General features: G+C 39.6%; 1 protein-coding gene across 3 annotated transcripts in view; it reads right to left on the bottom strand.

Annotated features, from left to right (window-relative positions):
• Positions 1–11,645, bottom strand: part of SGO2 (shugoshin 2) — a 58,145-nt gene extending 46,500 nt beyond the window's left edge. The window contains exons 1-4 of one of the 3 annotated variants that reach the window (XM_055290144.2): positions 11,530–11,645; positions 4,721–4,855; positions 2,670–2,845; positions 1,696–1,773 (exon numbers count right to left, since the gene is read on the bottom strand). In XM_055290144.2, the coding sequence (XP_055146119.1) occupies positions 1,696–1,773; positions 2,670–2,845; positions 4,721–4,853 (387 nt within the window). In that variant the 5' untranslated portion in view covers positions 4,854–4,855; positions 11,530–11,645. Of the gene's footprint in view, positions 1–1,695; positions 1,774–2,669; positions 2,846–4,720; positions 4,856–5,903; positions 6,025–11,041; positions 11,259–11,529 lie in introns of those variants that run through there. The other 2 variants (XM_055290145.2, XM_055290146.2) reach the window with 2 other exon arrangements.
• Positions 11,646–16,173: the final 4,528 nt, after the last annotated feature.

Here is a 16,173-nt window from a genome sequence, read left to right as displayed (position 1 = left end):
GCTGAAGTTACAAATTTGAAAGTCATCAGTGTACAGTAGTAATTAAAACCATAAGATAGAATAAAACTATTTAGGAGGAGTGAATGTAGATAGAAAAGAGAAGTCCAAGAACTGAGTCATAAGGCATTCCCAAAACTTAGGAAAATAAAGAGAAACCAGCAAACAGAATGAAAAAGAATAGCCAGAAAGGTAGGAAGAGACTTAGGAGAGTGGTATTCTAAAAGTCATGTGAAGTCAATATAAGAACCAAGAATTATCCATGGGTTTTCACAACATGGACATCAATGGTGACTTTCAGGATTTAGTGGCTTGGTGGTGAAAACCCAATTGGAATGGGATCAAGAGAAACTAGAGATAGTGAATAAATCTCTCAAAAAGCTTTGCTGTAAAGGCAAGAAGAGAGCTGAGATAGTAGCTGGGAAGTAGGTGAAATAAGAGGTTTATTTATTTTTTTTTAAGATGAGAGATGATAACATTTTTGCATCCTGATGGGAATAATCCAGAAGGGAGGGAAAAAATTAATGATGCAAGAGGGAAAGGCACTCTACACTAACACAAGCCAACAGCAAAGGACAACCCAAGTGTCCAGCAACAGGAGCCTAGTGAGGTAGATTACAAGTCCACTCTGGATCTATCCAAAGCAGCACCAAAAGAGAATGAGGTATCACTCCACATAATCATATGGAGAGATATGTCACATAAAAAGGTATAGAACATCTGGTATAGCATGCTATCTTTTGTGTAAAGAAGAAAAGTAAGAAAATATTTATTTTGTTTGTTTGTTTTTATATAAAGAAACAGATGAAAGCAATCACCTGCATGAGGTACAAGGAGAAGAGAGAATGGAGAAGAAAGTAGCTGAAGGCGGACAAAAGCATGTGTGAAACTTTATTCTAACTTATAACTAACAATAGAAAAATCCCAAGCAAAACTGGCAAAAAAGAATTCAGCAGCACATTGAATTCACAGCAAAAAAGAATTCAGCTCTGATGTTAGAACAGTACGTCTATATGACCCATCACCTGCCCCACTTAATAACAACTAGAAAGAAAAAGAATGTTAAAGCTTGGTATGCAAAAGTTAGTCTGTTAAATAGTAAGTTCAAGAAGGTAACTACCAAGATTGTATACTGTGCCTTCACCTCCATCTTCCTGCTGTCCAGTTTTCTGCTTCTCCATCTACCTGCTGTCCAGTTTTTACTTTTCCTTAATCTAGCTGTTGACCTCAGCCCTCTGAATTCTCCAAAAAGAACCACATGAAAAGCATTGGGGAAATTTAGAATTTGTTTTAGAAAACAGTATAAAGTAGGACCAGCCTCTATTTTTTCCCCAGTTTTTCAATTGTGTCCATCTTTAAAACAAACAAACAAAAAACAAAAACCCCAAAGTCTTTCCTCGCTTAAAATGCTTCCTTTCTACTAATGTCTTTATGTTTCTGAGTCTGTATAGGAGCCTGTATGTTCCACTAACTTGTCTAATCCTGTTACTTTTAATAAAAACCTAATTTTCATATGACATTTTCAATAACCAATTATACAAAATGATAATATGCTGTTAGCCAGTTAAAACTGGTATTATCATCAGTCCTTTGCACAAAACTTGAAATGTGAATCTCTAACCTTGATGTTATTTAAGTAATCTCAGTGATCCTCAGTAATCTAAAGAATGACACTATTTACATATAAATTCTACTTACCTCAGAAAGACTGCTCATTTCAATTGCGGTTATCAAGTTATTGTTCATGAGAGCTTCTATGTCTATAAGCTTCTTATTCTGCACATGTAAAATGAAGACCCCTTTTAATCAGTTAAGACTTGTAATTTATTATAATATCAAGCATTTATGAATGCCATCCATGCGAGAAAACTTAAAAAATAATTGATATCACATTGAGCTAAAAATTGAGATCACATTCAGCTAAAATGGTATATTATATAGTACCAAATAGTATTATATAGTCCAAATAGTCATACATATCATACATACATACATGTACACACACACAAATATGTTGAATGCTTTAGAACTAACAATTATAAGTTTTCCTATAAACACTTTTCTATCTTCTCACAATAATATATCACATGGCAAGAGAATAGTCTGTCAGCCACAGGAATTTAACCCACAAGTAGGGTAGGTCCTTTTTCCATTATAAATAAGTTCCACTCATTTTAGATTTAGATCTATAGTTACGGCCTAGCTAATCATTGGCTCTCACTGCCCTGTCTGTGAACAGAGTTGAAATTTGGAAGGAAAAGAAACAACTATAATCCTCATTCTGTTTAGCTTGTAGCCAGGTAAATGCTGAGATTAAAAAAGAATAACAACATTCTGGGAATTCCTTTCCTTTCAAGAACACTGGAAGAATTATGACCATCTTTTAAAAATGTATTAATGTACCAAGCTTTGTTTATGATTAGCAATCGAATGTTGGTCAAGGTATTATACTGGTTTACACAGCACACAAGCACACATTTAGAATGCAGATTTAAAACACATATTTTATTACCCATTAACAGTTTGTCCTTTAACATAGACTTACATAGCATACTGACTTTCAATAATTTTTCACAATTGGAGATTTGAAAAATATTTTTAGAGCTTCTATAATAATGCAGCTAAAAGATTTAAGTTATAATTAGAATTCAAAAACAATATAGCTTACATACCAAGTTATTTAGCTTTAGGCGAAGAAATGTGTTCTCAAAATTCAGTTTCTCTACTTCTTTTTGCAATAGCATCTTTTCAGTTGTAATTCTTCGAGAGTTCTCTTTTTCTCTACTAAGAGCCTGAGCTAATGCCCTGTTGTTGTGCTTTAAAGATATTTTGAAAATAGAAGAATTATCTGTAAGAAGATTTTTAAAATGAGTTAATATTGAACTTATACCTTAAGAAATTTTTATATTCCTTAGTAAAACATTAGACAAAATGCATTTCACAAGTTTTAACTGAAGATTAGAAAAGGGAATAACAATACAGATGTAGTTTTGAGAAAAATAAACCCAGAGTTTAGAGCTGAAGAAATGAAAGCTAGACAAAGATGAAGAATTCAAGAGTTGTGAGGAATGCAGAATACATATAAAAAGGAATAAGATGACTGCAGCACAGACACAGCATTCTACGTAATTAGATCAGTCACAAAAACTAAATCTTGATACTTGCTGCTCTACCTGCTTTCCTACCTTTGACTAGTAGACAGAATGGAGAAACTGATTCTGCAGCTCTAACTGGAAATGTCCCATAGGAATGAGGGTAGCCAATCTGTGAAAATTCTAAAGCCAGCTTCTACAGCTCCAGAACTGAACAAATTACTTACTACTCCCAACGTCCATTTTTAAACTTTGAGTGATAGAGGCATACTTACTCTAATGTTAGACAGATAATCTAAACCCCACAAGACCTTTTACTGCCATCTAAAAGATTCTACCTCTTATTTCTAGGCATCTACTGCAATCTAAACTTGACTCCTCTTTAAAAGCACTATGTAAATATGATTTAAATCACTCCTGAAATGCTTTTCTGTTGGAAGAAAAGAAATTTCATTGTGAATTCCTTGGTAAAGCTTACCTTAAATATAGTATGTTCCCTTAGTACATTTAAAACATCATTATATTTTCATAATTTTAACTTGTCACTATTCAATAACATATGCCCCTGAATAAAAGTCCAGTGTATGTGAAATAAGTTTTATAAAATTTAATAACATTTTATAAATACTCAGGGAAAACTTGGGATTCCGCAAAACAGGGTCCAAAACAGTACTTTACCTTTGGCACAGAGAGAGTAGTTTTGGATAGCCATCCTTGGCATAGCAAATGGAAACTGACTACAACAAGCTTAGGATTTCCAGAAGATAAAGAGTAATAACATTTTCCTGTTGTACTCCTCAAAGTCAGCATATTCCTTCATAACAGGGGGTGTGGAATAGTCTTGCCAAAGGGAGTAAGCAAGAGCCAGTGTAAGGAGTGGCCCTAGAGACCTGGGTGGGAGTTGCATCATGATTTACAGGCACCCAGGAGGCTGGGTTGTTTTAGAAGGCACACGTGATTGTCCTTCGCAGGAGCTATATCAGCAGATAATGTGACTAAAAGGATACCTCCCCAACTCCTGCTAAGATGGGTATGAACATTGAGATAATTTTCAGAAGTAATGAAAATTTATCTTGGGGAGTTTTCCCACCTCCTTTTTTTTTGCCCTTCTGATGCCTTAACTCCAGAATTCATGAAATTCCATTTCCAAAGTGCTCAGTGTCTTCATAAGATTGCCTATATAAAGTCACATATATATATGTACACATACACACACGTATATATATATACATGTATATATATGTATATATAAGCACCCAGTGTGAGCCCACCTCCTTTAGGCTATCCATCATCCAGTTGCCACGACATGCCAGAACAACCTGCTACTCTCATTACATCTTTTCCGGAAAAGTCATGTTGGTATTTTTTTTCTGCGCTGTAGAAAGTAGCTGTCTTGGGTCACCACAGCCTCACTGCTGAAAATTCAGCTGTGTTACACTTAGGGTAAATCATCAAAACCACCCAACTAACAGGAGTTGAAGGAGATAGGAAGGATCAAATTTAAAAAGTTATCAGTTAACAAAATAGTCATTTTAGTAATTTTCTGTACTTGATAAAATAAGGTAGCAAATATATAACAATTCTGGGGAAAAGTTAAAACGTGAGTGTATTTTAAAACTGATGGCACTTACTTAGTATTTTTGTTTTTATTTTTGAAGCAAGAGAAACATTCAACTTAGCAGTCTTTGAAATTCTTTTGTCTTTCACATGTCTCTTAATTCCTGAGGTAAAAAGTGAGCCAGTTTCCATCACTGGGCACTCCATCACTGAAGTGAAAGAAAAAAAAAATCACAGTATTGATTAATAAAAGAAAAAGGATAACTGATACATACATTTTAAAAAGTAACAATCATGACTTAATATGCTTTGTGCATTAAGTATTTACTAAACTTTGTATAAAATCTGAAAGTATGAATGTAATCAAAAGTGGCTTAAGGTATAATCCAAAAAGGTAAATGATTATTTTTTTCATTTAAACCTACATTAATCATCTATGTACCAGGTGCAGGGGACAGATGACAGGATATGGTCTCTGCCTTCATGGAATGCATAGTACAATGTGGGTACAGACAGTGCTTTCATACAATGTAAGAAGTGTAACCTTAGAGATATACATAGAGTTTAAAGGAAGTACAGAAGAGATATACCCAATCCAAGGTAGGGAAGGGGGTTGGAGAAATAGGAAATCTTAAATTTGTCTATTAGATTTATGGCCTATTATAGAAACAGGAAGATAAAGAAATCATTACATTATAGTATTATAAGAGTAATGACTACAATACACAATGCAGAGGAGAAGTGATTAACTGTGCCTGGGCAGAGGAAAAGGATCAGAAATAGCTTCACTGAGAAGGAGCGGTTGATGTTGAGCCATGTAAGACCAACCTCCCCATGCCTCCATTTCCTCCCCAAGCCTCCTTGCCTCCATCTGCAGAGATCTAAAAAAAATACCCTGTCACCTGTACCTGCCTAACCCTCAATACTCAGCCTCCCCACCACTACCTGCCTTGAGTCCACAGGACTCAGCTCACCATGTCAATCCAGGACTCAGCTCACTTTGTCAATCATGGCAAGAATCCCTCAACTCCTGGGTCACGTTCATCCCCCTCACTCGAATCCCCTAAGCTCTACACATTCCTCATCTGGTCCTGTGGTAAGCTGGAAAATGGTCCCCCAAAGTTATTAGATCCCTTTAATTCTAAACCTCATGTGGAAAAAGGGCCTTTGCAGATTTGAATAAGTTGAGGATCTTGTAATGGGGAGATTATCCTGGATTATCCAGGCAGGCCTAAATACTATCACAAGAGTCCTTACAAGAGACAGCAGAGACAGGAGTGATGCAGCCACATGCCCAGGACTGCCAGCAGCCATCAGGAACTGACAAAGCAAGGAACAGATTCTCCTGAAGAGCCTCCAGAGAGAGTGCAGCTGGGAATACACCTTGAGGTGGGAAAACCAGTGATAACTGAATTTAGACTTCTGGCCTCCAGAACTGTGGGGAAATACATTTCAGTTGTTTTAAGCACCTCATTTATGATAATTTATTACAGCAGCCAAAGGGAATGAATACAGCCTGCCTATCTTACCCTTGCCAGACTCATGAGGTCCTCTAGAACTCACATTCCATCATCAACCAAACCTCTACAGCCTCAATCTCTTCTCTAAATGTTCCCTTCATCTTCTTGAACCACCCTCTCCCCTGAGGACACAGATTCTCCTGCAGTCCTGTCAGGCAGAGGCTGTTTTCCCTCCCACACCCCTTCTAGAGGCTACAACACATTCATGCGTGCAGACCATTCATCTTCCCTCCTCCCTAAAAATTCCCATCCTTGAATATACTGTCACTAGACTCTACTACCCCTTTCCCTTCACTGCTGTTTTCAATCCCTGGGTCACTCCTCTTTATGAATTATTTCATATCCTCACTCACTGTTATTCTCTCTCAGAACACTGAAGCAACCTGTGGAGAACTTTCTCAAAACTTCCATTACAATTACCTACATACCATACCTGTATCTGTGTATCTGTTTTCTCTCCTGTTGTTAGGGATCAACTGTGTTCCTAGATACGGATGCATGCACTGGATCCCATGTCTTCCTGCCTCCTTAAAGACATCACTCCAACAATTCTTTCCCTATATCATCAATTTTTTCCTTTTCCACTGGACCATTCTCATCAATATATAAACACACTGCTCTTTCCTCACCTTAAAGAACCCTCTTTTGTTCCCACTTCATACTCAGACTACCACTCCAATTCTCTGCAGACCTTTACAGCAAATCTCCTTGAAAAAATTGTCTATACTCAGTTTCCAACTTTCTCATAAACCTGCTTCAATCAGGCTTTCACTTGGACTATTCCACCAAAACTGCTTTTTGCCAAGTTCTCTGATGACTTCTGTGCTGCTAAATCTGATAGTCAATTCTCAGTCTTCATCTAACTTGATCTATCAGCAGCATTTTAATGTGGTTAATTTCTCCTTCCTCAAAAATTGTATTTCCTTGGCTTCCAGAATATCAAACTCCTAGGTTTTTTTCCTGCCTACCTACCTACCTACCTGTTCCTCCTCTGTCTCTTTTACAGGTTCTTCCAACCTCTAACAGGGTCTTTCCTTGAACTTCCTCTTTTTATCTACACTCCCTTCTTTGGTGATTTCATACAGTCTCATCACTTAAAATACCAGCCAGATGCCAAGAACTCCATAATTTATGTCCTCAGTTTGGATCTCTTTCCTGAACTCTGGATTCATATACCCAACTGTCTACTCCACAATTCCACTTGGATAACTAAAGTAGAGGCATCAAATTTAACTTGCCCAAACCTGCCTCACTCAGAGCATTTTCTATTTCAGTTCATGGTAACTTCATCCTTCCAGTTGCTCAGGCCAAAAATCTCTCTCATATCTCAACTTACCTCCACAATATATTTAGAATCTGACCAATTCTCAGTGTGTCCATTGCTGCCAACCTAGTCAGAGGCACTACCATGTCTCACTTTAGTTTCCGCAACAGGCTTTGACTCCCTATTTCCATTGCTGCTGTCCCTATAGTGAATTAATCTATACAATCTAAAACTCTCCCATCATTCCCACTTCTCTCCAAAGTCCTTAGTACATTCTCTCCACTAGCTCTGCACTTCTGTAATTTGAACTCCTCCTCCTCTCCCTCTATTGCATTCCCCTCAGGCCATACTGGCCACCAAGATCTAGCTGTTTGGAGCATAAGCCAGGCATTCTTCAGTCTCAGTTCCTTTATACTGGTTATTCTGCATTTAGAATAAATGCTGTTTAGAAACATCTTCCTCCAGATATACAAATGGCCCATTCACTCTCCTCCATCACGTCTCTTCAAATGTCACCTTCTCAGTGAGGTCACTTAAAACTGTAGCTCCAGGCCGGGTGCAGTGGCTCATGCCACCAATCCCAGCACTTTGGGAGGCTGAGGTGGGTGGATCACCTGAGGTCAGGAGTTTGAGACCAGCCTAGCCAACATGGTGAAACCCGTCTCTACTAAAAATACAAAAAAAATTAGCTGGGTGTGGTGGCGGGCGCCTGTAATCCCAGGTACTCAGGAGGCTGAGGGAGGAGAAACACTTGAACCCGGGAGGTGGAGGCTGCAGTGAGCTGAGATCACACCATGGCACTCCAGCCTGGGTGACAGAGTGAGACTCTGTCTCAAAAACAAAAAACAAAACAAAACTGTAGCTCCTTCCCCCAACATCTATCACTATCTAACATACTATAGATTTATTTATTGTCTGTCTTCCCCAACTAGAATTTAAATTCTAGGAGGTCATGGATTTTTATGTTTTATTCACTGATACATTCCCCAGCTCATGGAATAGTGCCTTACAAATGATATCAACACAGTAAATATTTGTTGAATGAATAAGTAAGTCTTAGAAACTAAGAACTTGTCAGGCATCAAGATTAGGAAGGGCATTCCAGGAAGAAAGAATGGCATGTGTAAATGCATGAAAATGAAACATTTGAGAAAATACAAGTGGTCCCTTGATGCTGGAATGCTATGAACCGATTTCCCTGCTTCCCTTTAGAGCACAACTCCTTTAGAGAGTTGTCTATACTTGCTGTCTCCAATTCATCTCCTCCCAGTCTCTCTTGATCCACTACAATGAAATTTCTGCTCTCACCACTACTACATGGAAACTGTTCATTAAGGTCACTGAATTACTATGTTGTTAAATCAAATACTGTGGTCAGGCCCAGTCTCTTTTTACTTGATCTGTGAAAAGCATTTAATATCAAGTCATTCCTTCCTTTTGAAATACGCTCTTCACTTGGTTGCAAAATAGCATATTCTTCTGTTTGTTCTGAGGCAGGATTTTCTCCTGCCTCGCTGACCACTTCTCAGTCTCTCTTGCTGGTTATTCTTCATCTCTCTAACCTCTTACCACTGGAGTGCCCCAGATCTCAGTCCTTGGATCTCATCTCTTTTATATTTACATATACTCCCTGGACTATCAGCCAATATCCTGGCTTTTAAATCTAAATGCTGATAACTCTCAAATTTGTGTTCCCAATCTAGACTTTTCCACTGAACTCCAGATTTATTCATCCAACTGCCTACTACTCATCTCCAACTAGGATTTCTAACACGCATCTCAAAGTTAACGTGTCCTAAACTCCCCCCACCCCAGCCTACTCCACCATGTCCTCCCTAGCTCACTTAATGACAACTCTATCCTTTCAGTTGCTCAGGTCAGAAAGTTCTCTTTCATATCCCATGTCTACTCTATCATCAATTATGCTGGCCCAGCTTTTACAATATATCCACCTGGGCTACTTACCACTATTTCTACTGTTACCACTTTGATCCAAGTTGCCATTCTCTCTCATGTACATTATTTGCTATAGCTAAGTGAATGGTGTCCCTGCTTCCATTTTCTCCCCAACTATCTATTCTTAACCTAGCAACCACAATGATCCTGTTAAAGCTTAAGTAAATTCATGTTACTCTCATGTTAAAAAACTCTCCAGTAGCTTTCCATCTCACTCAATCTTTAAAATGGCCTACAAAGTACTATACAATTTGACACTTCTCTTCCCCAATTCATCATCAGTGAACCTTTCTAATCCTTTTCATTAATCTTCCTCTTGCTCAATAATCTCTGGCCACACTACCTACCTTGACATGCTCTAAAACAGAAACTTTTATTCCTTTTTCCCTTTGTATCAACTCTTTCTTCAAATGACCACAGGGCTTGCTCACTTCCTTCAAGCATTTGCCAAAATGTCAGTTTCTTAGTGAGCCTTCCCAGTCCAAACTACTTAAAAATTGCACACTTACCCCCATTCTCCCCTTCTGTTTTATTTTTCTCCATTAACTTATCAATGTCTAAGATAAAATTAAATAGTTTACTTAACTTATTATCTGTTTTCTCCTACTAAATTGTAAGTTCAATGAGGGCATAAACTTTTGTCAAATTTGTTTGCTTCTGTACCTTAGTATGGAAATGTGCCTGCCACATAACAGCTGCTGGATAAATATTTGTGGAAGAAGTGACTATGAATGAATGGAAGAACTTTCCAATAGAAAAACTGCTCACTCTTGGAATGGGTCTCCTTTGAAAGTGTTAAGCAGATGTTGGGAGGTGTCAAGCAAATAACGGAAAGATGGTTTTAGAAGAAATTTCTGCAATGGGGAATAAGTTGAACCAGAAACCTTTCAAGATTAAGGCTCAAAGTTTCTTTTAAACGTTTTGCCAGAAAGAAACTTTAAAATCAAAGATCACTATCTATCTCAAAGACAGTAGAACACAGAAACTCCCCACAAACTATTGCATCTCACACACCTGAAAGGGATCCTAACACAGAAATCTAGTTCCTCTCCCAAAAAATCCAGTCTGGAATATCAAATTTCATTTTACTAATTAGGAAACCACAGCTGGACTGCCCTCCCCAATAAGCTGGTTCTGACACAATTCCTTAATTTAATAAATGACACTGTCAATCGCCTATTCAAATCCTCATGCCAGATATCTGGGAGTGTTCCTTGACATTGCCCTGTAACCCCCTACATCAATGACCTCACCAACGGAAACTCTAGGAGCCAGAACCAGGCATTTGGGGTACTGTTCCAGGGTGATTTACCATCTAGACACTGAGACATTATGATAGTGATTACAACTGTGTTGGAGCTCCAGTTCCAACGTTTCATAGCTATGTGACCTCAACGCCTCTTCGTCTCAATTTCCAGATTAAACCATAAAAAATAAGGGCATCTCCCTGTAGGGGCTAAATGAGCCAATGTATGTACAGTGTCTAGTACGGGACCTGGTATACTGTCAGCACTCAATACCAGCACTCTGTGACACTTGTCCGGCCAGCATCTCGACTATCTCTAAATACGAAATACTCAGTTCCACATCCAATTCTCCTTAATTGGATACCTCATCTAAAAAATCATTGTCCCTATTCTCTACTGAAATCCTGCCTGTACATCAAGTAGCTCAAGTTCCAAGTTCCAAGTTCTCCCCAGTCTTCCATCACCCCTTCGCCTTCAGCCAGCCTCTCCAAACGAGAGGGGTCCTTCGAGAACTCTGGCACGCAGTCCCTAACATTCATTCCGCAGACACGTACTGAGCACTCACAATGCCCTAGAAACTGTTCAAGAGAGTAGAGCAGTCCCAGAGACAGAAATATCTTCCCTTAAGTAGCTGACCTAACTGGTGGCTCTCCCCGCTCGCCCTGCCGGACGCTCAAATCTCAGAAACAAGAGGCAGCGACTCAAAGCCAAAACATGACTCCGTCAACGAACCCCTCGGAGCCGGAGAGGGGCCGCCGTCCCGGATCCCGGAGGACAGAGGGCGGAAGACGAGTCGGAGACCGAGGCGGACAGCGCCTAGAGAACCGACTCTAGAACGACACCGATCCCGACAGGGAGAGGGCGGTCACGTCAAATGCCGCAGGCCACTAACTTACCTCTCTCTCAGCGTGGGGCACCCCCACCCAGCTCCGGGCGCTCGGCGAGCGGCAGCGTCCGCGGCTTGGGTTTAAACGCCACAGCCGTTGGCGGTTGCCCCATCAGCCAATAGGGTCCCGCGAAGATGGCGCAAGGGAGGGCGGTTACTAGGAAGTGAAAGGCGGAAAGGGCGGGACCCCGCTGCGAGGGCAGGAGGGGGCGTGCACAGGCGAGCCGGGGGCAGCATGGTCTGCGTGACTGGGGTCTTCTTTCGCCCCGTGTTGGTGGCGGTCCGCTGTCTCCTCAAGCGTTGATGGAAAAGGAAAGGCTCCTCTGACATTCATTATCAATCACATGTCTGAAAGGCTTGACAGCTACCTCAAGTCTGTTAGAAGGTTTATGTTGTTTACTGGGATACTACCCACCCACATCTTACCATTTCTTCTGCATCCTTGCATTTCCAGTTGTGACGCCAGCACCTTTAGTTTTCACTTAAAAGTTCTCCCCAGTTTTCTTTTAACTTTCTGGGGGAAAAGCAGCAATGACATTTCGTTGCAAACCCCGGCTCTCATTAATATTTAGGTCTTGCACTAATGGTCTGTTTTAACTGAATATACAAGAATGACGTTTTCCATTATACACAACTACATTTTAAAAATGTATTATTTACCTTATATTCCATGTCAATTCGCTTATTTTTCTCAAATTACTTTCGCAATTTTTACAAAGAATTTGGAGAAACTACAAAGAATAAAATTTCCTCTTTGTATGCCATTGGACTGAAAATGAAAATAGTTTGTTAAATCAAGGTTCCAATAATTGATTATACAGTAATGCAGTCAACTTCATATTCTTGTCAATTTTTCGTTCATTCGAAGAGATTTGAGAATTACAGCTTTCCATTTTTACTTTAGAGAATCTAGACAAATGATGCAAAACATGCTTTTGAGTTAAGACCTTTTAGTCTAATATATATCACGATCAGTCTCCAAACAGATCTGGTTACATGAATCTTGTGTAAGTAGAAAAGTATTTACTGATTGTCCAGCTGCTAAAATTCCAGAAGACAGTAAAATAAAAATTTCAATAACAGTGGTTTAGAAAGTAATATACTGGTTATAGAAATTTATGCTTACCTAGGAGTTAACTAGCACTATATCTTGTTTACCCAGCCTGACACATTAAATGCTCAATGTATGTTATATGTTTTTTTAAATGAACCTTGTAGTGACTGTGCCATTTAATGGTTATTTAATCTTGGCCAAACCACTTAATATCTCTGGGCTTCTGTTTCCTCATTTGTAAAATGGAGTTAATAACAGCATCCCATATATTTTAATGATGGTTTCAATCAATGGGCCCTTTTGTTCAAATACATTAATATTGCTTTCTTCCCAATGGACATATTTTGTAGCTACAGCTTCAAAACCAAAACAAATAGAAAAGGGAGACAGGAAAGTCAGAGGTAGGAGAGATGCTAAAACATTTATCAAGACATGAATACCAAGACCTCTTTGAAAAAAAAAAGTGCTGGGCGGGCGCGGTGGCTCATGCCTGTAATCCCAGCACTTTGGGAGGCCGAGGCGGGCGGATCACGAGGTCAGGAGATCAAGACCATTCTGGCTAACACAGTGAAACCCCGTCTCTACTAAAAATACAAAAAAATTAGCCTACCCGGGCGTGGTGGCAGTTATCTGTATATGTGTATCTATATCTACATATATATGCACATACTAATTATTGGTTCTGTTTATCTGGAAAACCTTGAATAATACATCATCTGTTCATTTCAAAGATTTGATATGGCTTATGAGATTTCAAGTTCAACGGTTTTCTCTTCTGCAGTGAAATACAGTTTGTCAATGGATGGCTTTTGCATGTGTACATGCATGCACATGCATGTGTATGTAGCTAAAGATTGCATATTTTTAAAGCTTTGAGGCCCGGCGCAGTGGCTCATGCCTGCAATCCCAGCACTTTGGGAGGCCGAGGCGGATGGATTACTTGAGGTCAGGAGTTCGAGACCAGCCTAGCCAACATAGTGAGACCCCATCTCTACTAAAAATACAAAAATTTAGCCAGGTATGGTTGGTGCATGCCTGTAATCCCAGCTACTTGGGAGGTTGAGACAGGAGAATCCCTTGAACACAGGAGGCGGAGGTTCCAGTGAGCTGAGATTGTGCCATTGCACTCCAGCCTGGACAACAAAGCAAGACTTTGTCTCCAAACAAAAAGCTTTGAAACTCATTTACTTGGCACTAAAATTTCTTTTTACTTATTTTCCGCCTCTCTATCTTTTTTACCTTCTGTACCTCCAGAAGCAATGCATTTCATAGACTGTTCCCATGAATCATGTGCACTTTAAGAAAACATATATAGCAAGTGGTTTTATCTCCTAGGAGTCTTTTCCAGTATGTTAGCACATACAATGGACTTTCTCTTTTTTCTGGTTTTCTTAGATCAATCACAGGCCTGTCAACAGCTCTCCTCTTCTCTCTTCTATTCACTTTCTCCAGGCTGCTCTGTGTCTCTGTTTCTCAGAACTGTATCTCTGTGAAAGTTTATGGCAAGATCTTGGGACACAGCTAGTGGAGACTGGATGTTTATTTCCTACTTACAGATATACTGAAATTTGAACATTCTCTTTTAGTTATGCAGGTGGCATGCATTTCCTGCAGTTTTGTTTGATCTTTTTATTGTTCTGTAGTGTGGTTTTCAGAGAATGAATTGGCAAATTTAGATTTATGCAGCTATAGCTGCTATTGCCTGGCTGCTCAGAAATTGTCCTGTCAGTGTTATGTTGGTGGAACTGCACACTCTGCACCAGGCATTGTAAAAAGAAAAATGTCCCAAATCATCTAGCCTTTGTGAACAAAGAAGCAACCAGACCCTTCATTCTCCCATACCTTGTCCTGGGTTTGAAGGAGGAATGTGTTTATGGTTTGGGAATCTTTTCCTGGAGGATAGTTGCAAAGTTATTTGTTTCTCCTTTACCATGACAAGTACCTATCTTTCCCACCTTAAAGAATGCCAGAAAAGGAGGGCAGTCTCAAGTCTAATCAGGTGTGTCACACAGGTTCTGAGTTATATACTGCTTTTTTACCCCCTTCCCTTCAACCTTCTGTGCACCAGAGCTAGGATTGTTCTTTCCTTCCAGGAGAGCTGCAGGAGGGAGTAGTCACCCAAGGATTTTCCTGATGCTTCAGTTCCACATAAGACCCTCCCTGCCGTCAGTCCACCATACAATTGAAAGCAGTCAGAAAGTGGGGTTATACCAATGCTATTGAGTTAAATATTTGGCCTTTGCTTGAACCTTGCATTAATAGACCATTAGGACTTTTCTCATTATGTCTAGACCCTGTGTTCTATAATCACCCCAGCAGTCCCAATTCCCCAAGTTGTCCACTGTTACCTGGGGCCCTCATCCTCATACTTCTGATATGTCCACTATTATAAGCCAATTCCCCACTCTTCCCATTGCTTCCAAACATCTCCACAGAGCCCTTTAAAATTCACTTTTAAATGTTACCATCTCTTCTTTCTTTCTTTTTTTTTTTTTTTTTTTTTTGGAGTCTTGCTCTGTTGCCCAGGCTGGAGTGCAGTGGTGTGATCTTGGCTCACTGCAACCTCCACCCACTGGGTTCAAGTGATTCTCCTGCCTCAGCCTCCTGGGTAGCTGGGATTATAGGCACCTGCCACCACACCTGGCTAAAAATGTTACTATTGCTTAATTTTTTTTTTTTTTCTGAAAGTTGTCTGTTTTTAGAGGTCCTGCTTCCACTGTAGACTTCTTGGGTGGAGGCTACTTTTTCTTCCACTCCCCCCATATTCCAGAATCAGGAGGTGGGGCTGGCATTTTGTTTTCTCTCAATAGTGCTTCCAAACACTTTTCCCTTCTTTGTCTTTCTAAGCCCTAGGTAATTTTAACTATATGTATACATCTAGATAGAGGATCTCTCCTTCTTTCCTCAATGCAGTTTTCTACAACTCTTTTGATCATCAATTATTGGTAACATTGGCTTCCGTTTCATCATCTTTCTCTCTATGCCTACTCATTCTTGTTGACTTTGTATTTATTTATGGTGATAACCCATCTTACAACCTAGCTTGCCATTTCTTTACAATTTTCACCTCCGCTAACTTTGTTTCCACCCCATCTCAGCCCAGAGCCTTGGCATTACATTCATTGCATGACTTCTGGCATCTTGAATTCAAGTATACTCTCTGACCACTGCCTTCAATTCTTCTAGCTCACTTACTCTGGTATCCCTATTTGAATAATTCCTCAACTCCATTGAGATCCCAAATCCATTAATTTCACTACCTTTTCACTATGCGTCACCACATTCATATACTTCCTTCCTTACCCATCTTAGAATCGATGATCCATCATGGTAATCAATCCTTGTGTCATACTACCTGGCTAAATCCCAACTCTGGCCGAGCCCAGCGTTATCTACTTTCTCAGCACCTGTACCGAAGCTGCTGAATGTTGCTGGATAAAAGTCATATAACTGGGATGACTAGCTTGTCATCCATGTTATAATGATTACAGTCTTCAGTGGACACTCATCCCTTCTTAGCAATCCTACCAAGTTTCTATAGAAAGTTTGCTTTTCAGTTCCCAAGATAAATAATTCATACCTTACGCTCCTTCTTCACAC

Source organism: Symphalangus syndactylus, chromosome 8 (genome assembly GCF_028878055.3).
Source record: "Symphalangus syndactylus isolate Jambi chromosome 8, NHGRI_mSymSyn1-v2.1_pri, whole genome shotgun sequence".
In the NCBI taxonomy this organism is placed as follows: domain Eukaryota; kingdom Metazoa; phylum Chordata; class Mammalia; order Primates; family Hylobatidae; genus Symphalangus; species Symphalangus syndactylus.
This window is presented reverse-complemented; position numbering and strand designations above follow the sequence as displayed.